The 25632-nt window shown below is 36.9% G+C and overlaps 3 protein-coding genes across 3 annotated transcripts; 1 reads left to right on the top strand and 2 right to left on the bottom strand.

Moving 5' to 3' along the window:
• Positions 1 to 1185: 1185 nt before the first annotated feature.
• On the bottom strand, positions 1186 to 10960 carry jmjd8 (jumonji domain containing 8). The gene is made up of 9 exons (XM_044331793.1): positions 10685 to 10960; positions 8996 to 9091; positions 7345 to 7393; positions 5885 to 5981; positions 5119 to 5187; positions 4074 to 4193; positions 3704 to 3771; positions 3440 to 3574; positions 1186 to 1794 (listed from the first exon to the last, which is right to left on the bottom strand). The coding sequence occupies exons 1-9, from the start codon at positions 10786 to 10788 to the stop codon at positions 1714 to 1716; spliced, it is 819 nt and encodes a 272-aa protein (XP_044187728.1). The 5' UTR covers positions 10789 to 10960; the 3' UTR covers positions 1186 to 1713.
• Positions 10961 to 11565: 605 nt separating this feature from the next.
• On the bottom strand, positions 11566 to 19180 carry LOC122967092 (serine protease 27-like). The gene is made up of 6 exons (XM_044331519.1): positions 19037 to 19180; positions 17441 to 17461; positions 15571 to 15733; positions 14721 to 14989; positions 13809 to 13948; positions 11566 to 13524 (listed from the first exon to the last, which is right to left on the bottom strand). Exons 1-6 carry the CDS (start codon positions 19083 to 19085, stop codon positions 13225 to 13227), a joined length of 942 nt encoding a protein of 313 aa, XP_044187454.1. The 5' UTR covers positions 19086 to 19180; the 3' UTR covers positions 11566 to 13224.
• A 2714-nt stretch (positions 19181 to 21894) lies between these two features.
• Positions 21895 to 25549, top strand: LOC122966437 (heat shock 70 kDa protein 1). Its single transcript, XM_044330663.1, has 2 exons — positions 21895 to 22018; positions 22842 to 25549. The coding sequence occupies exon 2, from the start codon at positions 22865 to 22867 to the stop codon at positions 24782 to 24784; it is 1920 nt and encodes a 639-aa protein (XP_044186598.1). The 5' UTR covers positions 21895 to 22018; positions 22842 to 22864; the 3' UTR covers positions 24785 to 25549.
• The last annotated feature ends 83 nt before the right edge of the window (positions 25550 to 25632 follow it).

Here is a 25632-nt window from a genome sequence, read left to right as displayed (position 1 = left end):
TGAAACCGTGAAGCATCAACCTGCTGAAGTTTAAAACATTTCTGACAGTTTAGATATTTGTGTTTTCATCTCCTGCAGTGATTGCAGACACTTAGAAACCTCTCGTTAGTCAATATAAAGTAATAAAACATGAATAAAACTACAATGAAAGAGAAACGGCAGCAATTAGACGCGTTAAAAACCTCCTAGAAAGCATCCTGACATCTGCAGATAGATGATGATGCACAGAGCTTTAAGAGAAACCAGTGACTGTAAGTTTCCACATAAAGGAAGCAGCACACATGAAAAAAGATGCTCTGTGTGCAAAGAGCATAATTGTTTGCAAGTTTTCATGTTCACACACAGATATGCTGCAGAACGGCTTCATAAATAAACAGTCAGTTGTAACAAAGTGCAGCTTTTCTGCTCCGAGCAGCTGGAAGTGTTGAAATCTATTATCTAGTTTTTAATTTTTAGTTCTGTCCATTTTATTATTGTTGTAGTTATTTTTTTTTAAATCTATTTTATTTTACTACATTTTCATAATTTTTATTTCTCATGCACATTAGTCTCAAATTGTTTAACTGTCTACTAGCGCTAAAATATCGACAGAAATAACCCAGAACCAGGAAGTAACAAAACTCCTCCAGTCAACTGAGACTTTTTTGTACTCACGTCTATAAAAAAGATTGTCCCACTACGGCAGCAGCCACAACCCAAACAGTCTGTGGTGATAATACTTCATTGGATAGTTAATTAATTAACAGTTCGATAATTTCAGCACTTTCAAAATGTATTGGTGTAAAAATCATTTGGATGGGGAGAAGTTGTGGCGTTTTAACTGAACGCTTCCATTCACTTCAATGAAGTAGAAGAAAAAGGTTCTACTGGTATCACTTTAAGGTTACTGGTTTGGTACTGGTATCGCCGTACTGCTTCCATTTGTTCTGTCCGATTATCAGCTTGTCAGAACCTGTATGGAAGCTGCTGTACAGATAAAGTCTGATTGATTGATTTATTGATTGATTGATTGATGATATACAGAGTGAAGTGAATGTAAACACTGAGATGATGCATTCATGTACAAAATGTCCCCAAAGTCCAGCAGGACAGAGACGCAGCAGAGACCAACGTTTCATAACCTTTAGAAACTAAACACATGATGTTGTTGCAGTGAAAAATCTGTACAAAGAAACAACAACAATGATCTGTTATCTGCAAAAACATTTTAATAGCAGGCGTCCATATTTCTGACACAACACTGACTGGAGCAGACGTTTTGTTCTTCATCACTTAATGATGATATGATGACACAGAGCACCAATATATTTCCATCTGAAAATGATCTTCACATCTCATTTATAAATTAAGTTACACATAATTAAAACATGTTTTCCTCTGATCTGCAACATCTGGTTAGTCTCTTTTTCCTGCTTTGGTCTTTAATAACACAGAATTATCATTATTATTATTATTATTATTATTATTAGAAAGCATGGTTTCATTAAAGACAGAAAAATAAGGACTGTTTCCAAACTGTTCACCTGGAATGTAACTGTGCTGGAATTAAATATCTGCATCACTTCAGATTAAAATATCATCCGTCTCTTAATTAAAACAATCGTTCTGCTGAAATATCAAATTCAATCCGTATTTGAGTCTGTTTTTTCCCGCCGTCAGCCTGCTCTGGAAGACAAAGTCTGTGATGAAAAGCAGAGCGGCTGAACAGGAAGCTCAGCCCAGGAAGGTGGAGATAAAAACGCTGGTGTCCAGGTTGAGAGTGGCGTGCCACCAGCGGTCCGGGAAATACAGCACCTGTTAGAAAAACAACAACAACAACTTCACGCTCCTTCAAGAAAACTCTCCTGTTAACTTCTGTAAACTCTGGACAGATGTGAGTCATGACGTCTTTCTTTAAAATAATATCACGATATTTCAGGGTATTTCTGTGACGACGATATGACAAAATACTCCTCGTACTCAGCCGCTTGCTTCTGCTTGAGGTGGTGAGATAAGTTTGTTTTATTGCCTCCTTTTGTTGTTACAGTCTCGTTGCACTTCTGACATGTTAACCCTTAGGAGTCTTGGGTTATTTTGGCCATTTTCAGTGATTTTATCACTTTGAAAAATGTTAAACATGCCGATGTTTGGTACAACATCACCTATATGACCAGACAATTATTATTTCACTTTAACATACTATATCATCATATTGGACCAAAAAAACACACAAAATACATAAAATCCGATTTGAAAAAATGTAGTATTTTCACTATAAGAAACATAAACATGTTCAATAAAGCATTTTAAAGGTTGCAAATGTGAACATATAATAGTAACACTGAGATAAAATCAATCCATGTACATCTATTTACAACAAAAAGCAGATGTAACAATAGGCGTTTTTTTACTTGTTAGCAATGCCGCTCTTCAAAATAGTTGATGTAAACTATTAGACACAGAACTATATTACAGGTCTTGCATTGCCAGAGTGTAGTGAGGTTCCCAAATAGTACAAATATAATATGTAAAGGCAACACTGAGATAAAATCAAACTATAGAGAACTATTTACAACAAAAAGCAGAGGTAGCCATAGGCGTTTTTTTTTCTTTTTCAGCTGTGCCACTATCATATCTCTATTATTATTATTATCTCTGTTATTGTTATTATTGCTGTTATGATGCTTCTCTGTGTCTCTCTCCCCACTCCCCTGCCCCCCCCCCCCCCTCTCTCAAACCGGTTGGGTTGAGAGAAAAAGCTCAACCCAACCGGTTGTTGCTCTCTGATTCCAACAACGAGCTCAATCATCAGCGTCTTCCCCTTGACTCGGCTCCCTTCCTGAAATGTTGAATCTGTGGAGCACGATCAGCAGATTCGAGCATTTTTTTCCGTTCCGTCATATGACAAAAAATGACGAAGACATAAAATAAATGCGACGTCTGCCCCGTCTGATGATGATGATGATTTTTATATCAACGTATCTCCGTTTTTACTGGTTTATCAACACCAAACAAAAACCGGCACAGAGTTTCAAGCCAGCACTTTCCACAGAAGTTGACAGCAAAACTTAATGTGACTTTGTTTTTATGTTACAACTTCCTGAAACAGACACGTCATTTGATCACGCCGGCGTGATCGGCGACTCCTAAAGGTTAATGTTTGTTGTACATCTGATCTTCTGCAACTAAACTTCTTCCACACTGATGAAGCCTCTCCCCGTTTTAACGCTACTTGCATCACTGCTTTTATTCCTTCTGTTTGTGTCTCCAGTCGTGTGACATAATCACACTTTTGTACGGTGGCCCTGAAGCTCAACACACTGACTTTATTGATCAAAACAAATTCTATTTCATCACAATCACATCCAACAGTTGGACTCTGTAAAGTGAAATCACAGTCTTGTGAAAGATTAACAGAAAGGACAAAAGAAGAAGAAGAAGAAGAAGAAAATGTCGTTACCTCTCCGGGTCGGATGGTGCACTCCAGCGGAGCCTCGTCCTCCGGCAGGTTGGGGTAGGTCTCCGTCACCCAGGACAGGGTGGTGCGGTTCGGGTGGAAATGAGGCTCCATATCAGGCGGGTAGAGGAACCAGCGCTGTGTGAGGAACACTGAATTATTCTGGGATTTGTGTAACAGCTTCATGATGCTCAAACTGTGACTTTTATCTCACTTGACTCCAGATTAACGACCAGTTCATCACTAAATTAAATTAATTGTTTTTACCTTCCTGCCATAGATGACCTCAGAGTAACCCGGGCCGTGCCAGTGAAAGGGAACTCCTGTTCCAGGGCCTGAAGAGGGAAAAGTTGAGGTTCATCCAGCGCCACCATCAGGTCAAATAAACATATTTAATTTGTCAAGTTCTTTGGTTTATGACCAAAAACCTGCAAAACTTACTTTGTGTTTTATTGTTTTTTTCTGTTTCTTATGTGCATTAGTCTCAAATTGTTGGTCTGTTTATGTTTGTACTGTCTTATATCAGCTGTGAAACACTTTGAATTGCACTAACACGTATGAAAGAGGCTGTAAAACACAGTTTGACAAGCAAGCAGCTGTAAATTTTTGGTTCTTTTTAAATGAAAACAAACGTCACCTGCGATCCCGAAGCTGTATGCTCCGCTGGTGCGCGGCAGCACGTACGGCGGAGACTCGTAGTGCTCGAACAGACTCTGCCACTCGGTGAAGTTGTTGTCTCCAAAAAAATACAGCGTGTCTGTTGACGAGGGAGACGTCAGTTATTTAAATGATCTGGCAGCTTAAAGGAACACTCTGCTGATTTTACACATGAAGGTGAGTTTACTGGTCATGTTAGAGAAAATAATCTGTTTTATCTCAGACTGGGTTTAGTGTCCAAAATACCTTCCTCATCCTCTTCACCCCATATAATAATATAGAGCAGAGGTTTTAAAATCTGACACTGTGTCCCCCCCCAAACCCTTCGTTTACAGTCACCTCCATGTCTGCTGGTTTTCAACGCAGGATAAATATGTTTATAATTGGATAAACTAATCTGAGCATTAGTGATGTCATAAAATAATGAAAAATATTCATATTAATGGATTTTGTCGCTCCTGTTATTATTCTTTGTTCCGTGTCTGACTTCAATGTGGGGGATGATCATGCTCTCAGTTCTGGAACTACAGCTCCCATAATGCTTTGTGGGCTTTATGTAAACAGGAAGTATAATGTTGCTACAGTTAGCTGCGGGATACATCTTGAGTCTTGTTTTATTTTCAGCCAATATTTGTTTACATTTTGGTAAATCGGCTCCATAAAAGGACAGCAGTATAGTAGTAGTAGTAGTAGTAGTAGTAGTAGTAGTAGTACTAGCTAGTAGTATAAGCAGTACTGTAGTATTAGTTACAGAGTTAAAACAACAGTTAATGAACTGTCACTGGTTTACTTTGATACTGAAGAAAACTTTAAAATGTGATGATTCTCAGCCAAGTTCTGCAGTTGTAGGGAACTTCAAGCAGGGAACTTTTCTATGACTTCAAGCAGATTTAAGGAGGTTTGCACATCAGAGATGATCATTTCCTCTGGAGGTTATGTCTCGTAGAAGGAGTCTCTCCCTCCGCGTCTCAGTTTGAAAACCTCTGATATAAACCCTATAAACGGTTTCCGAGCGTTTTACTCACCGCTGCCGAGAGCGTCGACAGACTGAGGCCTCAGTAGCATCTCCACATACTCTCTGAAAGGGACGTCCACTGGAATAAATACATTACAATGAGTCAAACAGATTGTTTAAGAGTCAACAAAATAAAAATAAAAATCAGGCAGAGCCCAAAGTTTACTACGGATTATCACAACAAACCCTGTGAGTTTGTTACCAGCTGCTGATAAAGAGATTATATCTGAACAAATACAAACTTATTTTAATCTTAACAACTTAAACACTGATTATCAACATGTTTATAGGGCTGGTTGTTCTACATGCACTACTCTGAAAATACTAAACTACTCTGTTCAAACTTTTGTGTGTGTAATAAAATATAAACCTGAGTGAAAGTAGAAATCACTCCTATGAAGAGAATGAGAAATGTATTTTCACACGTTTCTTCTTGGAATTAAATGTGTGAAAGTGTAGGATGGATAAATAGATCATTTAAGGACAATGTTTTATGTTTAGTAAGAATTATTGTTTATATGAAGAAAGAAAAAAGTTTGCTATAGATTCTTGAATTGTGATTGATTTATAATTTAATGTCCTGGTGAAATAATGACACTTCAGTTTCTCTTCTGTATGTACTTGACATTTAACTCAATGATATGAGCTGGTTAGTTTGTGTTTATGAGGTTATAGAGTGTATGTGTGGTGGAAGAACAGCTGATGCTTATACTGGTGTTGATGGGAACCCTAATAAAGACAGAAACAACAGAGCATGACGGGTGTTGACGTCGTACCTTTCCTGTAGGAGTAAGTGTTCGCTGTACTGAGCCGAACTCTCCGGTCGCCATATTCTTCCAGTAAACTTGACTTGGAGCACAAAAACCTGAATTTCTAAAACAAAGTCAACATATTATTATTTAACTCCAGTATTTATTTAACAGAGCAGACTGAATGTATTCAGACAGCAGCAGTGGAAGAAGTATTCAGATCCTTTCCTTACCATGATGATTAATGGGAGTCCCTCTGACTGATATATTATTATATATGACATCATTAGATTATTAATAGTGAAGCATCAGTGTTAGAGCAGCATGTTACTGTTGTAGCTGCTGGAGGTGGAGCTAGTTTACACTACTTTATATACAGTTAGCTAGTTTAGTCCAGTGGTTCCCAACCTAGGGGTCGGGCCCCTCCAAAGGGTCAGCAGATAAATCTGAGGGGTGGTGAGATGATTAATGGGAGAGGAAAGAAGAAAAAACAAAGTTCTGATACACAAATCTGTTTTCAGTTTTTGGACTTTTTCTCTAATCTTTGATTTTTGCTGAAATATTGGATCATTTGAACATTTATTGAAATGAAAGCATGTGAGAAGTTTAGAGGGAAAAATCACTATTTGGTGGAGCTGTTAACAACTCATAGACATGTGAAATGTGACCCCGACTACACACTGCTTTTTGTAAGACGTCAAAAGTCAAAAAGGTTGGAAACCACTGGTTTCATCTTTAACAATGTGTTGTATTTTAAAAGCTTGTTATATTATCCATTGTGTCAAATCTTCATCTGAAAAGTAACTAAAGCTGTCAAATAAATGTAGTGGAGTAGAAAGTACAATATTTCCCTCTGAAATGTAGAAAGTAGCATCACATGGAAATACTCAAGTTAAGTACAAATACCACAAAATTGTAGAGACATTTATATTGAGTGAAGACTTGAAGAAATTTGCTCTGCGTACGTAAAATGTATTAATTATTATTATTTTTTATTTAATTAATTTATTTATTAAGAGTTTGTGCTTTACAATAAAACACAAATAGCTTAATCGTATCATCATCACAACATTTTCTGGCTCCGTATAACAAAATGTATTTTATTTAATTTTATTTATCGTTGATGTCGGTAAGCTTTTAAATGGTCTTATTACATAATTTATTATTTATATGTTAATATAAATTACAATTGCACTTTATATGTTAAGTGTAATTGTTATATAAAATTTTAAAATTAATTTCTTTTATCCTGTTTGAAATACAACATTTAATAAAGGAGAATATTACAGTTCAAACATAAACATGTGATGTCATATTTTATATAAAAGGTTCACCAAGAAAATGAAGCCACAGAATTTATTCACAGAATAATAATAATTGAATATAACGAGATCAGCGTAATAATAAAATGATCAAGAGGCAGAGACTATAAGACCTGAACAGGAAAACAGGAATCAATCATCAGTGTCTGTGTAATCAATACGTACCGAGTTATCAGTCAGACCTCTGAGGATGACCGGTCTGCTGTACGCGTATCTGGGGAAACAAACACAAACATTTTATTAACATACATGTGGCATCAATAAACATTTAGAGAGATGAACCCGGCATGTTTTTATTAAATCATTAATTTAGAACATGTGACTCGTCGTTAATCCTCGTTAACTGATTAAATTCTGCTGTCGGGTGAAGAGAAGTGAAGGTAGTTTGAATATTGACATATTATAATATTTTAATACTGATATATGATGAGTGATCATATTTCTGAGAGGATATTAACCCGCCTTATTGCTAATCAATTAATTTTGCTCAGCTAGAAGCGACCTGTACTGCTGCTTGTGAACATATTTTTATTTTTTCACTTTAACATTTCTATCATTAGTCTTCATTTGATTTATTTTTACTTTATTGATCATGAATTACACAGTACGAACAAAACATACAATATAATTATAACAGAATAATTGCGCCCGGCAGGAATTAAGTTAAATATTTGGTGACACTTTCTATGACGCCCGTGTCTAAAACGCAGTATAAACATACTTATAATGTGTTATAATCTGCTTATAGTTATAGTATAATTATAGTTATAAGCTCTCATAAATATTCATAATGCTTTATAACAATAATCGTAACACAGTTTAAAGTATTTTATAATGACTTATAAGGTCAATTGTTTTGCTGGTCACTCACTGACATTTATTGAAAGGATCATAGTGTGTTTTAACTGTCATCATCATTTTATAATGCATTTCAAACACTGTTATCATGCATTACAATGTGATTATAAGTCATTATAAGTGGTCATTGTTTGCTTTAAGTGAAAAAAAAATCATTAAATTTCATGCAAGAGCAACAAAAAATGTTGTAAAAGTTATTTATTTGTTAAACGGGTCATAACAGAATTGAATGATAAACATTTACATTTCACTAATGTGATATTTACCCAAAAAACTGACTCCAAAGACTCAAATTATAGATAAAACCTGAAACTATTTCTACTTCACCTCTAGCTGTATATTTTACTTCATGTAAACGTTTGAACAACAAAAGTGACTCCTTAAAAACACTTAAGTGATTATAATGTATTATAAATTATTATAATGTATTACAACTAACACACAAATGTCAGTGAGTGACCAATAATTATGAAGTATTATGATACTTGACCTTATAAGACATTATAAATGCTTTATAATGTGTTATGATTATTATGAATATTTATGCTTATAACTATAATTATACAGTGCTATAAGCAGATTATAACACATTATAATTATGTTTATACTGTGTTATAGACATGAGCGTCATAGAAAGTGTTACCAAATATTTCAATATAATTCAATATAAATTACTAAATTAACTAAAAGTAGATCATCTGATCTACAGGTAACTTTTAACATATCTGACTGTTATTTCAAATTTATTGTATCCTAGTTTTCTTTGTTGACATTTCATGTTTTCTAATTTATCTCAATGTGTGATTAAATTATTGCACATTTTAGATCTTAAACTTTACTGATCTTCATTTCATTTTTTATCCACTCTAACGATGATGAAATCGATGTCTGGTTCTGTGTCACATGTTCTTAATGAAGTTTAAATAAAGTTTGGTTGATTGATAATCGTCATACTTACCTTTCGATGAACTCCCGATGTGAGATTGAAGAGCCGTCCAACACGTCGATGTTACAAGGACCTTCATCGTTTAATCTGTAATCTGAGTTTAATGACCTGAACACAGACAGACGCTCAGATTACATCAAGTTAACCTCGCTGTCGTTTTATAATCTGATCACATGTGCATGAAAATGGCAAAAAATATTTTAATAGTGACATTTGACTCTATGTACTGATCACTATTAATACAATACTTCACTTCCTTTTTTCTTTATTTTATAGCTAAACAGTGCAGAGAGAATAATGTTAAATCCCAACCAGCATGTGTCAAATAATCTGTATGTATTTTATCATTAAGTATTTTTATCACATTAATTTTTTTATTTTTCAGTTTCTCTGACTTGAGTTATAAAGTTCCTGCTGGCGATTCAGAAGCTCTCTGATGTGTGTAAATGTGCCTTTAACAAGGTAAATGTTAAATTGACAGAATTTTAAATGAAGTTTCAGTCAGAAAGCAGGTTCCGGGCTGATTTAGAGGTATTTTATCTTTCAAGCATTTTCATCAGATTTATTTTTTTTATCCTTTACTTGAGTATTTCCATGTGATGCTACTTTCTACATTTCAGAGGGAAATACTTTCTACTCCACTACATTTATTTGACAGCTTTAGTTACTTTTCAGATGCAGATTTGACACAATGGATAATATAACAAGTTTTTAAAATACAACACATTGTTAAAGATGAAACCAGTGGTTTCCAACCTTTTTGTCTTCTGACGTCTTACAAAAAGCAGTGTGTAGTCGGGGTCACATTTCACATGTCTATGAGTTGTTAACAGCTCCACCAAATAGTGATTTTTCCCTCTAAACTTCTCACATGCTTTCATTTCAATAAATGTTCAAATGATCCAATATTTCAGCAAAAATCAAAGATTAGAGAAAAAGTCCAAAAACTGAAAACAGATTTGTGTATCAGAACTTTGTTTTTTCTTCTTTCCTCTCCCATTAATCATCTCACCACCCCTCAGATTTATCTGCTGACCCTTTGGAGGGGCCCGACCCCTAGGTTGGGAACCACTGGACTAAACTAGCTAACTGTATATAAAGTAGTGTAAACTAGCTCCACCTCCAGCAGCTACAACAGTAACATGCTGCTCTAACACTGATGCTTCACTATTAATAATCTAATGATGTCATATATAATAATATATCAGTCAGAGGGACCAAACCACTACTTTTACTGCAATACTTTAACTACATCAAGCTCATAATACTTATGTACTTTTACTGTAATACTTTAACTACATCAAGCTCATAATACTTATGTACTTTTACTGCAATACTTTAACTACATCAAGCTCATAATACTTATGTACTTTTACTGTAGTAGGATTCTTCATGCAGGACTTTTACTTGAGTATTTTTATGTTGTTGTATCGGTACTTTTACTGCAGTAAAGTATCTGAGTACTTCTTCCACTGCTGGTTTTAATTGTGCAAAGTTGCTCATAAACGTTAAATTGACAGAATTTTAAATGCAGTTTGGTTTGAGGTTCAGTCAGTCAGCAGGTTTTTGGGTTAATTTAGCAACATTGTGCGACTGGTTCAATACATGTTGAAGTAAAATATAAACATCTAAATTGGAGACTAATATTTTAAAATAATCTCACAAACATATGTGTGTATAGGTCCAGTGTTGTGGACTCACCAGCCGCCTCCGTCAGCTGACAGCTGCTCTGCCTTCAGTAACACGAGGACACACGTCAGAGCTACCTGAGAGCACGCGAGGAATAAAAACGTGATAGTTTCCATTCAAAACTGTATCCACTGAACCTCAGTTTAACTCAGCTCGATAGAAAATACTGTACAGTCCATCTGAGGTGGTTATCTGGTATAATCGCAAAGCGTGGAGAGCCTTCTCGCTTCCTGTAAAACATCCAATCAGAAAACACCACATAACGTGTGCTGCGTTCAGGAAACATGGGAACTATGAACTCTTCACCATTAGGTTAGTAAAAACTTACCTGTACAAACTGGCCTTTCACTAACTTCCTCCCAACATCTACCTATGTCTGTTTATTGCACTTTGTGCACTTTAATGTCTCATTTTTAATGTGTTTTCATGTTTTATTCTTAATGTTTCTGTTTTTAATTTATTTTCAGTATTTTTAATGTTTTTCTTATGTGTAAAGCACCTTGAGTTACAACTACTGTATGAAAAGTGATAAACAAATAAATAAGTTAAACCTGCAATAATTGGACATTTGTTCTATTCTATAGTGTTTGTAACCTTGTAATGATGCGCTGTCTTGGCCAGGTCTCCCTCCAAAAAGAGATTTTAATCTCAAAGGACTTCCTGGTTAAATAAAGGTTAAAAAAAATATAATAACTTTTTTTGGCCACCTGGAGGCAGCAGAAACAGATATATCATCAGCTTTTAAGTTGATATGTTGAACTTGTCACCAAACAGTTGCTTATTTCCACATCCAGCAGTTACGGAGCAACATTATTATTCATCTGGAGTTGTGTTTCTGTCCACCTGATGAATATTAGTCCAATATTCAGTTTTTAAAAGAGGGATCAAAATCGATGCAGCAGAACCAGAGATATTTTATTTCATACAATCTTCTTTCTTGTCAAAACCTGGTGCCTACATTACCCACAATGCAACCTGATAATCATGTGTGTATGTGTGTTATGGTACAGTACAATACAATGAAAAAAAAGGTCAGTTATAGAAATGTTATTTAGTGTTATTATTTTAAAAAAATAAAAGCTTTACTTACACTAGAATACCTGAGAGAGGAACACTGTACAGTGCAAATAAATGTGATCCAGTTTAAACAGCTCTGTAATAAATCCTGAGGTACTGTTCAGTGTGTCACTGAAAAGTTCATTAAGGTGTTTCCAATATTTTGTCAACCCCTCAAATGAATAATTATGTAAATGTTTGTAATTCTTTTACATAATGATTCAGATATATACGTCATGTATGTTATGTGTAAAAGTTGCAGGTGCTTAGTGCATCATTTGCAGACAGAAATAGTTTCAGAAGAGATTAAAGAGACGTTTCTTCACCATCACTTCACAGGTTCAAGTTCAACTTCTAAAATTCACCTTCAGTGGAAATAAAAAAAAAAACCCAGAAAATTCAACCTTAACAGAATTAAATACTCCGGCTTTTGAGTACAAAACAGCTAAAAGTCAACATTTGATTAAGGGCTTTAATAGACCCTGTGTACGGAGTCTGAAGTGTGCCAAAAATAATTACAAATGTTTAGTGTTTAATTATAATCAATTCACCAATAAAAAAAATAATATCACTTAATAAAAAAAAATTGGTTTCAACAATGCATTATAAATCTTAGAAAGTACAAAATACAAAGATAATGTATTCATTAATAATTTACTTATTCTGTCTTTAAATTATTCATCATTTTAGAAAGATTTTGAAATTGAAAAGTTTTACTCGTGTTTCATTAATTAATTTTTGGTGGCACCTTGATTACATGTCTTTAAAACAACATCTTGCAACCAAAATAACAGTTTCAAAATCATTTTGATGGCACACTGACTTGTAACAAGCAGAATGGCGCCTCTTTAAAACACCTCTTCTTACACTACATAACTCAGCTGTGAGAAACAGTAGTTACCTGAATGTAGCTCCAGTTCTCTCTGCTAAATGTTCTGCTCAGGCTACACTTGCGGTCTAGACACGGTCTTGTTTAAGTCTGTTTCCCTTCAAATGTTGTTCCTTCACGTTAGAATAGTGCGGTGCCTTCACTGCTTGTCCTGTAATTACCACTCGTGGCAGCAGACGCCGCTGTTGCTGTTACTCGGCAGAAGTTGCTCTAAATGATTTGATATTTAATTATGCATCATTTAAATTAAATGTTAATTATTTTGCATAACAGCTTTTTTAAAAACAGGTACATTTATGAATTGATTATAATTAAATACTATAATAAGGCTCCATAAATGTGTAGTAATTTATAAAAATAAATGTGTGTAAATAAATCCCATATATTAAACTCACTACAAGATGGACTAAAGTGGAAATTCTGCAAAAAAGAAAATGTTGTAATCAAGTCCCATTTTTTGTTACTAGTCCCCTTTTCTCTGTTGTTGATTTATTTCTGTAAAATTCCTTAAACACAGGAAACTAGGCAGGATTTAAGGATAAATATGAGGCCAAAAGACTTCAGCTGGAGGGTTTTTACAGTGGCTAAACAAACCCTGCAGGCGTCATTATGAGAGCACAAAGAGAGAAAAGAGGACAGGTAAAATGGACAGCAGCAGAGGAAAGGAGAGGGACATAAAGGGAACGTTTCCAGTGGATGAAGCATCGGTGGAGGTGGAGGAGCTCTGGAAGGTGACGAAGCCCGGCTGGTTGCTGGTGATTAGGCTGTTAATCCAGGTCTGGTACTCGGACACTCTGGCGTAGACTCCGGGGAAATTGGGCACAGCACAGCCGTTTCCAAAACTCACCACTCCGGCCTGGACCCACCTAGAGCCGTCTTTGCTCACCATCGGGCCGCCTGAATCCCCCTGCACAGGTGGAGCACATCATCAGCAAATGCAACAGTGATCAAATTTAGCCATTTATAGTTCGTGGTGAAATGAGAGTCACTCCTATCCAATCAATCATAATTCAGATGATTGGTACATATCGCTACATATCACAACCTGTGTACTGTAAAGCTTTACTGAGCTTATCTGTGTTTGAAATGTACTGTACAAATAAAACTGACTTGACTTGAATCATCCTTTACAGACGTGGGTATGAAAATAAAGCACATGCAGGTTGATGGAGGAGTGTTTTGCAGACTCACCTGGCAAGAGTCCTTTCCTCCTTCTGTTAAACCAGCACAGATCATGTTGTTTGTGAGAATACTGTAGGATTCGGTACACCGGCTGTTAGACACAACGGGAACATTGACCTCCTGCAGCGTCTGTGGGGAAGGAAGGGAAACTGGAAAACAAAAAAGATATTACTCACTGAGCTGAACGGGCTGAACTATGCTGTCACAGCTGGAGATCGTGCTACTACTTATAAGTTTCGATTAAGGTCATTAAATCAAATTAGGAGTTAAATAAAACCAAAATAATACTGTAGCAGTGGCTAAAGAGCTTTACTCAGTCTTTGAGTAAATTAATGTGCTGTAAAAATAGTTTAAATGTCCTGTCAGGCCTAAAATGAAGGACATATGTATATCAAACAAAAGTTTGGACCTGAATCATTTGTTATATCTCGTTCATCTGGGAGCCAAAGATCTTTAGTTGCATCTGAGGTTGGTCGATTCAAAAATAGGAAAATGACTGTATCAGCTGTATGATTTGGGTGAAGTACAAAGTCTTATTGTCTTTTCTGATGTTCAAACTAACACGCTTTAAGAGAGTTAAATTTCCATGACCTGTCTCAACAAAAGAGAAACTGGATAAGCTGTTTGATTTTGATGTGTTTACACTTGCTAATTTTGTCTTAAAAGCCTGGAAAAGAACACAAAACAGACTGTTTAACCAGTGCTAAATGTCAGTGATTTATGAATTTTGTTATGGACATGAACATGTGAAAATTGGAGACTTTTGGAGGCATTTTGGAGTATTGTTTGAAGACGTAAACACAATTTGAGGTGTCTTGTAAACCCATTCAAATGTAGTTTTATCCACACCACAACAATAAATACTTTCTCCATGCATGCACTATTAACAATAAATTTAAAAATTACTAAATGAGGTCTCACCATCAGTCCGGATGTCCCCCCATCCAGTGACCCAGCAGGTGGTTCCGGCCCCGAAGACGCTGCCCACCGCCGCCAGACACACAGGTCTGATGTAGTTGGTGAAGTCAACAGTTGAGGACAGCCGCAACAAGGCGATGTCGTTGTCATTTGTGTCCTTATCATAGTTCGGATGTGTGATGACCTGGGACACTGTCCGGGACACCTCGTTTGGATTCAGGCTTTGTTGGTTCTCACGTCCGAGATAAACCTGCAAACCTAATGTGCTGGTGCTGAGGGAAAAAAAGACAACGATTAAAAACTATTGACATATGTGACAATAACATATCAGAGAATTTTACACTGATGTGGTTGTAAAAAAAAAAACAAAGTTCTGATACACAAATCTGTTTTCAATTTTTGGACTTTTTCTCTAATCTTTGATTTTTGCTGAAATATTGGATCATTTGAACATTTATTGAAATGAAAGCATGTGAGAAGTTTAGAGGGAAAAATCACTATTTGGTGGAGCTGTTAACAACTCATAGACATGTGAAATGTGACAAGGAAACAAGCTACACGCTGATTTTATGCAAGAGGTCACAAGACTAAAAGGTTGGAAACAACTGGTTTAATATTTAACAATGTGTTGTATTTTATAAATTTATCATGTTTTAGGTAAAATCTTTAACCTGCTAAGTAACTACAGCTGTCAAATAAATGTAGTGGAGTAGAAAGTACATAGTAGCATCAAATGGAAATACTCAAGTAAAGTACAAGTACCTCAAAATTGTACTTAAATACAGAACTTGAGTAAATGTACTCTGTTACTTTCCACCACTGCTGAGTGATCATGTGATCATGAGGGTATCACCTGGGGAAACAGTGAGCGGCAGTCAGGATCCACTGGTTGTTGATCAGAGATCCCCCACAGAAATGTCTGCCGTTACTGTGCAGACTGGCCTGCCAGGGCCAGGCCCCCGCAGCAGCATCTTCACCTCCTACGATCTTTGTGTTGAGCGGTGCGTTGCCACAAACTGCAGGAGACACAGTTGATTTTAGACGAGCAGAGACTGAAATATCTCAACAACTATCACATGAACTGCAATGAAAGACATTCATGTTCCCCGGAGGATGAATCCGACTGACTTTGGTGATCCTCTGACTTTTCCTCTAGCGCCACCATAAGGTCAACTTTTGAACTTTGAATAGAGCCAGACTAGCTTCAGTCTTTATGCTAAGCTAATTACCTCCTGACTGCTCTTAACACTCTGAAATTAGACTGATATTGATCTTCTCATCTAACTCTTGGCAAAAAAAGTGAATGTGATGTGTCAAATGTGTGCTGACTTATTTCTCTGAGGTGATAAAAAGCAGCGAAATGATCAGAATCAGCCCAGTTAAGGCCTCAAATGAAGCATGCTAACGTTAGCATGATAGCATTCTATGTTTGTATTAAGCTGGGGATTCAGTATTAGCTCTGTCGTGGAGTTTTTGGATGGGTGAAAATTTTGTGGTTTTGTTGCTGCTGGATTCATCCTCAGGGGAACATGAAAATTTTATGTCTGTGGAGAAACAAAATTTCACTTTGGAGCAAAGTGTTTGACACATTTACTGACAAACACATTAATAGTGTGGTTTGACTATTCAAACCTGGACTGAATTAAAGTTGTGAGTCCAAAGGTTGTTTTGAACCCTGTTCCACATTTGAAACCTTAATTCTTTTTTCTTTTTTTATCATTTCAACAATTTTATTGTTAGTAAGACAGTTAATAATAGAACAATTGACTTGATAAGAACATTTTGAATCCCAGCGAAAACACCACAATAGTTTAAAAACAAAGAAAATAAAACAAAACCCAACCTGCCCTTTACTGCTACAATAATATCCCACATTCACCCCCCCTTAACCACACACTTAAAGTTCTTGCACACACAGGCCTATGAATACACATTCAAAAAGAAAACAGGCAAAATCAAATAAGTAAAACAAATTGTGGCTGAGATATTTGTATTTGAAGACCAGGCTTGATAACTGTACACCCTTCAGACCTTAAAAGAAGCAGTTTAGTGTAAAGAGGCTTATTTTAAACTAATAATAGAAGATATAGTCTAAACTTAGGTGCTTAAAATAAATAATTAGAGATTTCCAATGATGATAAACAACTATTTGAAGCTCCACATAAGGTGAACTTTATTTCCTCTAATTTTAACAGCGATATATCATCTCTCATTTGAACGAGGGAGGATGAGGTGCTTTCCACAGCAAAAGAATTCTCCTTTGAGCAGTCAGAGAGGTGAAAGCTCTGACGTCGGACGTGTGTGGAAGTTCATCAGGTGGTGTATTGAAGGAGTTATAAGAGGAGAATGGGTCAAAAACTTCTGAAAAGTTTCAAAAAAACTGAAAAAACTGAAACTGAAACGCTTTCCACAGCAAAAGAATTGACCAAAACATGTGAGTAGAGATGTATCGGTACACCGTTTCTACTGTATACCACAGTGCAACATGCTCAGTAACTCCAAGTAACATAATTATCATGATAATAGTGTTTACTGTGATATTTTTACCTACAATAATAATTGTAGCTTGAAAATTTGATCCCAGCACATCCCTACATGTGAGTATAGTCACGGGAGGGGGGGGAATAGGGACTCTATAAAACCTTCATTCTTGTGTGTAAACAGAAAAGAGGATCTTGGCAAAAGAAATAATGAATAAATGAAAGTGAAAAAACTAAACTCACCATCCAACTGTGCGTTGCCTCCTGCAAGAGAGAAAATAAATCAATCATTTAGTTGCCGTCCAGGAAACCGTCTACTTGTTTTCGGTAATCTGTTTATGAAGTTGTTATTATGCAGACTCCCTCTGGTATTATCTGGTTTTGACATACAGGTATAATTACTTTCACCGGGAAACTGTTTCAATTATGACATGCTTTTGGGTGAGGCAGGTCAAAATACATTAATTGCAGTAGGTGTTCCTCAGTCTCCAACAAACACATTTACATGAAACTAGAAAACATTTAGCTGCTAAACACAAATAAGAGGAGGAGATGAAGTAGCTGAAAAGCTTATTTCTAGTGGTAAAAACTTCAGAAATCTAAATTACTGAAGACATTAACATGACTTTGTATAAAAACTGACTGACACGGACTGAAACTCAGTTCTGTGGAGGGATTTGTAGTGTCAACACAGAGAGAGCCTCAAACTGGCTGTTCAGGAATTTCATGTTTCGCAATGATTGAAAAAATATTTTAGATGTGAGCACTGACAATGATGACGCAGCAGGAAATACCTGTCAGTTCATCTCTTTTACATTACCTCACCTGTAAGTTGTGTATTTTACATATCAGTCACTTTTATGGTCCAATAAAGTAAATTTTTACTTTTACTACTTTATTATCATGTTAGTACTCATAAAGTGAAAATATAAACTAAATATAAACTGCCTTGTCCAGAGAGTAAAATGAGGGAGCAAATACACACAGTTTTACATTTTGTTGTAGTTGTTTTGCATACTAGAAGATCATTTGAATTCTCATTTGTGTATATTACTATTTTCTTTTTAACTTTAATGGCCATTGATCAAAATCATGAAAGCAAATTTTACAGGTAAAAAGTCAAACTTCCTTCAGTTTTCACAAACAGCACATTGGCTTCTAATCCAAAGGCTGTGAAAGCTCTTAATACCTGTTTCTGTTGTAAAAGTCTTTGCATGAACTGTAACTCCCCCGATTCTTCTGTCTGATGTATATTTTGTGTAAAAATAATGTATCATACTTTCATCATACTTTCATCAAAGTTATAACACAGTTTTTATTGAATCAGTTTTACAGATGTTTTGACTCAATGGTTATTTTGAAAGCTGTAGTTCAGTTTTATAATGAGAGATGTTTTCCACTCTTTCTACAACATCTGTCAGTACAAAGAAGTACGATCCAACAGCAGCACAAAAATGACCATCAAGTTTAGAAAATGATTTCAACAAAAGCTGAATATTATACTTGCTATATAATCAAAACTAAAGTTATCTAACAGTTTTAATGATCAATCAACTGTTTCAGTAAGTTTTCAAGCAAAAGTACCAAACATTTGATGGTTCCAGCTTCTTAAATGTGAGAATTTGCTGCTTTTCTTGGTCTTACGTGATCATAAACTTAATCTCTGTGGGTTTGAGACTGTCGATCAGACAAAACAAGACATTTGTAAACTGTCACCTTAGACATTTTTCACAGTTTTCAGACCAAAAGATGAATCGATAATGAAAATAAAGTAGATAATTACACTGGACTACAGATTTATTTTCACGCTAGTTGTTAGCAGTATATAGCAGCACTCACCTGTAATCATTACAGTCATCAGCACGACGTAACAAACAAGCAGCTTCATGGTGAGATTCTTCCAACTGTGTCTCCAGATCGGAGTGTTGAACTGATTTGATCTGAGCAGGAAGGCGTGACTCTGCTGAACCTGCCCCCCTGTCAGGTGCAGTGTGTCACTGTCATGCTTCGTCTGCAGCGACACTTCACATGACACATACGCCCTTCTTTACAAACATTTCCAAAACTAACCAGTGGTGGACTGTAACTAAGTACATTTACTCAATTACTGTGTTTCCTACCGCTCTTCATGATCATCTTTAACATTAAAGAAAGCAATAAAATTATCTGCAGCCAACAAAGAGAAAGAGTCCACACGAATGAACCAGTGTTGTGATATTCAGTGGTAGACAGTAACTAAGTACATTTACTCAAATATTGTAGTAAAGTACAATTTTGAGGTACAAAAAGCAGCACAAAAATTACCTTTAGAAAATAATTCCAACAAAAGCGGAACAATATACCTGTTATATAATAAATAATGATGTGAATGAGCTCTGGGAGGCACTAATCAGTGACGTAAATGAGCATGGATTTACGGATTGACTTAATTGATTGAACTGAATACAGGTGTTACTGGTTGCAGACAAAAGACTGGGCAGACAACACTGACTCTGCTAAACCTTCCGTCCTCTAAGGTGCAGTGTGTTGCTGTCATGCTTTGTCTACGATGACACTTCACATGACACACACACCCTGCTGTATAAACATATGTAAATACAGCCAGTGATGGAAAAGTAACTAAATTCATTTACTCAAGTATTGTACTTAAGTACAGTTTTGAGGTACTTGTACTTTACTTGAGTATTTCCATGTGATGCTACTTTCTACATTTCAGAGGGAAATATTGTACTTTCTACTCCACTACATTTATTTGACAGCTTTAGTTACTTTTCAGATGAAGATTTGACACAATGGATAATATAACAAGCTTCTAAAATACAACACATTATTAAAGATGAAACCAGTGGTTTCCAACCTTTTTGGCTTTTGACGTCTTACAAAAAGCAGTGTGTAGTCGGGGTCACATTTCACATGTCTATGAGTTGTTAACAGCTCCACCAAATAGTGATTTTTCCCTCTAAACTTCTCACATGCTTTCATTTCAATAAATGTTCAAATGATCCAATATTTCAGCAAAAATCAAAGATTAGAGAAAAAGTCCAAAAATCTGAATACTTCTTCCTACTGAATATAGCTGCCAGCAGGGTCAGACCTGGACTTTTGGGGCCCTGAGTGTTGCTGATGTTCCTGTTTTGAGCTCTAAAGACTGAAGCTCCCAAGACTGACGTCACCTGTGACCTGTAACAGAGTTTCACAATTTTTCAAGTCAGTCCTAAAAAACTCGTCAACTGCCCAAATGAATACTGACACTTGTTTTTCTTGCTGTAATCAAAGGGAGTTATTCTCAGTTTAAATTTCATATTAAATATAAAGAGCAAAACTGTGGCAGACAGCAAACCCCGAGACACTGAGAAGAAATGCTGCAAACTCACAATTATCACAATAATTTGAAAAATGCTATAATCATGTAAAACAGTACAAATAGTAGCCAGTGGTGGAAGAAGTTACTTAATTAAATGTTAGTTCACTAGAGACACACTTTTACATTTAAACATCCTGCCTCATTTCCAAATATCACATAACCAGTGTGTTATCAGGGTTGTAGAGTGTCCTCTGACCATGGAAACAGTCTAATCTGGGATTTGTCTTAGTTGCGACCTCAAGTCTTGAAATAATAAACAAAAGTAGTAGTAGTAAGTTATTTTGAGATTTCAAACAAGACAATGTAAAGCTAATAACTACAGTATATCTGCCATTTTCAAAGCAAATTAAAGACCTTTTTATTCAGCCAAGCATTTTCTGAAAGGGACTCACAGTACATGTTAAGTGTGTATGTACTGCATATGTATGAATTATTATGTAAAGCACTTTGAACTGCCTTTGTATGAAATGGTGCAAATAAAGTTTGAATTTGATTAATCATATCTGTAGCCTAATTAAATATACAGATAAAGAGATTTATGCAAGATAAAGCAATTGGTATTTTTTGTCTACATAAATTAGAGCTGTAATCACATAATTGAAGAGATTGACTGTTAGATGAAACATAATTTGTGTAAATGATCATAGGCTAATTGAAAATCCTTGTTACTCCTGTGTATACACAATATTAGTAAAAGATACATTTAACAGCATTTAAAAATATTATTGTTGTCTGATGTTATCTATGAGTGACAACACAAATTACGAAAATCAATTTTAATGATGGATCAGCGTAGATATTGGAATAAATACCGCTACCAGGTGTTTTCTTGTGGTAAAATAAACCTTTCACCATAAGAAACTCTCCATTTTAGGTTGTTTTGGTCATTAATCTACAACCTTCTTTAGAAAGTTTTGATAAATCATTATTCTCCTCTCGAAATTTCGGCATTAAAGTAATCTAGTCCCTATTAAATTATTAAAATATGAATTGTACATTTAAATGGAGTGATTGGACCATTACTAATGTTTTAACAGAGATTAATCAATCCGATACGTTTGCTTCATTAAATTAAGAAACTTAACTGTTTTTTCTGTTTAATCTGTCCATATTTATTCTGTCCCGCTCGATTTATTCTGAATTTTATGTGTTTTGTTGTTTTTTAAACCGTCGAGTTTGTTCTCGGGATTTCTCATTGAGTCCAGAAGCTGGTAGAAACTTCTGAGACCACGCCCCCGTTCTGCGTCATCACGATGAGTCACCGGCGCTGAGCTCTGTGATTGGACGAGAAACTCGGGAAAGCTCGAGAAGTAACTAGAGGGGCACGCGAACAGTATAAATATGAAATGACGGTTACCAGCAGCATTGAGACGGTCAACACGAAAACCGGCAAGAAGAACGACACAACAGGACAGTAACCTCTTCCATCATCGCCATATCCTCATCTTTCAACGAGAGTAAGTACCTTACTTTACCTTATTGTTTTTAGAGTTTTTAAATATATCTGTTAATGTTAAAATGCCGCTAAGAAACTCAATTTGAAAACTAAAATTTTCAGCTACTTTGGTCATCAGATTGATGTACAGTCCTTTGAAACTCATTTTAAGAATTTCCAGTAATCACTGATGTTTTCTTGAAATGTCGGCATTGCTGTATTCCAGAGTTTTAGAATATAAATACGTTTGATTTAATAGAATCTGCTCTGTTCAACCAAACTCCATATGGAAAATTGTCAATTTTAGGCTGCTTTGGTTAGATTAATGTACAGTTCTATGAAACTCATTTTAAGAATTTCTACCAAACATTGATGTTTCCTCAAAATCTCAGCATTGCTGTAATCCACTTTAAAGAGAAGCTATGATAATGCTGAGCAATAATGTATAGGATGCCAATTTGCACTAATAATGCTAAATTTATGTAAATTGCCCCCTAAACAGCCTGCTGGAGGACAGAGGGGAATCTGGGCTGTAAGGAATGATAGAGTTAGAAAAATCTGAACAACTTTTGGTGAATAAAATGTCACAGATATCTTTAAAATAGACTCAGTATTTGTAAAAATGAGCCAAAAAAGCCATAATACCAGATAATCAACTGATGCAGTATTTTGATGTATGATTTCTCTTTTTATGACATTACATACTGATGTCAAAAGGGATGTTTGGGGATGAGCAACACATTAATGATTAATTCAGAATTCCAGTTCAGCTGCCGGCTGAACACTGATGTATGTTATGTTACTTTTCTAATTGCACTTTCTAATTTCTGTGTCTGCATCTTTAGGACACAAATTCAAAACAACCAAGATGTCTGCAGCTAAAGGTGTAGCTATCGGCATTGACCTGGGTACCACCTACTCCTGTGTGGGGGTTTTCCAGCATGGAAAAGTAGAAATCATCGCCAATGACCAGGGCAACAGGACCACCCCCAGCTATGTGGCGTTCACGGACACAGAGAGGCTGATCGGGGACGCAGCCAAGAACCAGGTGGCTTTGAATCCCAGCAATACTGTATTTGATGCCAAACGACTGATTGGAAGAAAGTTTGATGAGCCAGTGGTGCAGGCGGACATGAAGCACTGGCCCTTCAAGGTGGTCGGAGATGGAGGGAAGCCAAAAATTCAAGTGGAATACAAAGGGGAGAACAAAACCTTCAACCCTGAGGAGGTCTCCTCCATGGTCCTGGTGAAGATGAAGGAGATTGCTGAGGCCTACCTCGGCCAAACGGTGTCCAACGCAGTCATTACAGTCCCGGCATACTTCAACGACTCACAGCGACAGGCCACTAAAGACGCAGGCGTCATCGCAGGACTGAATGTCCTGAGGATCATCAACGAGCCCACAGCAGCTGCCATCGCGTATGGTCTGGACAAAGGCAAGTCAGCAGAACGTAACGTCCTGATCTTTGACCTGGGCGGAGGCACCTTTGACGTGTCCATCCTGACAATCGAAGACGGTATCTTCGAGGTCAAAGCCACAGCTGGAGACACTCACCTGGGTGGAGAAGACTTTGACAACCGCATGGTCAACCATTTTGTGGAGGAGTTCAAGAGGAAACACAAGAAGGACATCAGTCATAACAAGAGAGCATTGAGGAGGCTGCGCACAGCTTGTGAGAGGGCCAAGAGAACCCTGTCCTCTAGCTCCCAGGCCAGCATTGAGATCGACTCTCTGTTTGAAGGTATTGACTTCTACACCTCCATCACCAGGGCTCGCTTCGAGGAGCTGTGCTCTGACCTGTTCAGGGGAACATTAGAGCCGGTGGAGAAAGCCCTGAGGGATGCCAAAATGGACAAGGGACAGATCCACGACATCGTTCTGGTCGGAGGCTCCACTCGAATCCCCAAAATCCAGAAACTCCTGCAGGATTTCTTCAATGGCAGGGAGCTGAACAAGAGCATCAACCCAGACGAGGCGGTGGCTTACGGTGCCGCCGTCCAGGCCGCCATTCTCTCAGGTGATACCTCAGGCAACGTTCAGGACCTGCTGCTGCTGGATGTGGCGCCTCTGTCCCTGGGTATCGAGACAGCCGGAGGAGTCATGACATCCCTGATTAAACGCAACACCACCATCCCCACTAAACAAACCCAGACCTTCACCACCTACTCTGACAACCAGCCCGGGGTCCTCATCCAGGTCTATGAAGGGGAGAGAGCCATGACCAAAGACAACAATCTGCTGGGCAAGTTTGAGCTGACAGGGCTCCCACCTGCTCCTCGAGGGGTCCCACAGATCGAGGTCACCTTCGACATTGACGCCAACGGCATTTTGAACGTGTCAGCAGTGGACAAAAGCACCGGCAAAGAGAACAAGATCACCATCACCAACGATAAGGGCCGATTGAGCAAAGAAGAGATCGAGAGGATGGTGCAGGACGGTGAAAAATACAAAGCTGAGGATGAGCTTCAGAGGGACAAAATTTCTGCCAAGAACTCACTGGAGTCCTACGCCTTCAACATGAAGAGCAGTGTGCAGGACGAGAACATGAAGGGCAAAATCAGCGAGGAGGACCAGAAGAAGGTGATTGAGAAGTGTGACGAGACCATCAGCTGGCTGGAGAACAACCAGCTGGCTGATAAAGAGGAGTACCAACACCAGCAGAAAGAGCTGGAGAAAGTGTGTAACCCCGTCATCAGCAAGTTGTATCAGGGAGGAATGCCTGCAGGCAGCTGTGGACAGCAGGCACGAGCTGGCTCCCAGGGGCCCACCATTGAGGAAGTGGACTAAAGTGGCCTTTTAATATGGACTCTATGATCACTGGAACTGTTAAGTTTATATTATACCTTCTGTTTGTAAATTTAATGTCCTTATTGTATGTGATGTAGAGCAGGGGTCAGCAATTAGGTTCAAGAAGTGGCCTTTTTAATGTGTTTACAGGACCTTTCAATGCAGGGATGTTAAACAGTTCAGTGGAAACACAGTCCTATGTTTTGTTTATTTCTTTTAATTCATTTAAGAACAAAATAGATTTATAATACTGTTGAGGACTATCTGATTGGGGGAAAAACTTCATCAACACACCATGTATGTTCAACTTCCAACCATTTGTGTTTGTGAAGAACAAATCTGTTCTGGTCCAACAGGCGGAAGTTATAGAATTCACACATTAAACTTGAATTTCTAGTGTAACTTAATTTCAGCACGATTCACTGTTCAAATAGTATGGCACAGCCATAGTTTTAATGCTTCTCCTGGTGTGGGGACAGTATTAGCTGTGACATGGTTATATTACAATAATATGGATTTACAGGAGTATTGTGTTTATTTTGTTATCAACAGGAGATTTATGAGAAATGATGTGAAACTTTTGATGTAAACTATAAAAGTCAAAACTTTCATCAGGGGGCCAAAAAAGTTTGCTGTAGGGCTGCTGTTGGCCTAGCACTGATGTAGAGCTTAAACAGTCATGAAAGTTTTGAGAACTTACTCTTTGAAATGTTTTTTTAATTTTTGCATTGCTGGACTTTGCAATAAATATGATTATTAAATCAATCTTTACATGCTCTTTGGTTTTATTTTCCTGGTTTTCATGTTATCAGTTTAGTTGACAGTGCATTTTAAATATTGAGTCCTCA

This window comes from Thunnus albacares, chromosome 17 (genome assembly GCF_914725855.1).
Source record: "Thunnus albacares chromosome 17, fThuAlb1.1, whole genome shotgun sequence".
NCBI classification, from domain to species: Eukaryota; Metazoa; Chordata; class Actinopteri; order Scombriformes; family Scombridae; genus Thunnus; species Thunnus albacares.
Note: the sequence above shows the minus strand (reverse complement) of the source record. Positions and strands in the feature narration are given on the sequence as shown.

Bases quoted from the DNA above. Each gene is read 5' to 3' on its own strand.
- jmjd8 (XM_044331793.1), bottom strand. From the start codon at position 10,788: ATGGAAACTATCACGTTTTTATTCCTCGCGTGCTCTCAGGTAGCTCTG. The intron at 9,092-10,684 runs GTGAGTCCACAA...GTCTGTGTTCAG, and splicing joins TCAGCTGACGGAGGCGGCTG to GTCATTAAACTCAGATTACA. The intron at 5,188-5,884 runs GTACGACGTCAA...TATTTATTCCAG, and splicing joins CACTTACTCCTACAGGAAAG to TGGACGTCCCTTTCAGAGAG.
- LOC122967092 (XM_044331519.1), bottom strand. From the start codon at position 19,085: ATGAAGCTGCTTGTTTGTTACGTCGTGCTGATGACTGTAATGATTACA. The intron at 13,949-14,720 runs GTGAGACCTCAT...TTTGTTTTCCAG, and splicing joins GGGGGACATCCGGACTGATG to TTTCCCTTCCTTCCCCACAG. The intron at 13,525-13,808 runs GTGAGTCTGCAA...CCACCTGTGCAG, and splicing joins GAGGAAAGGACTCTTGCCAG to GGGGATTCAGGCGGCCCGAT.
- LOC122966437 (XM_044330663.1), top strand. From the start codon at position 22,865: ATGTCTGCAGCTAAAGGTGTAGCTATCGGCATTGACCTGGGTACCACC.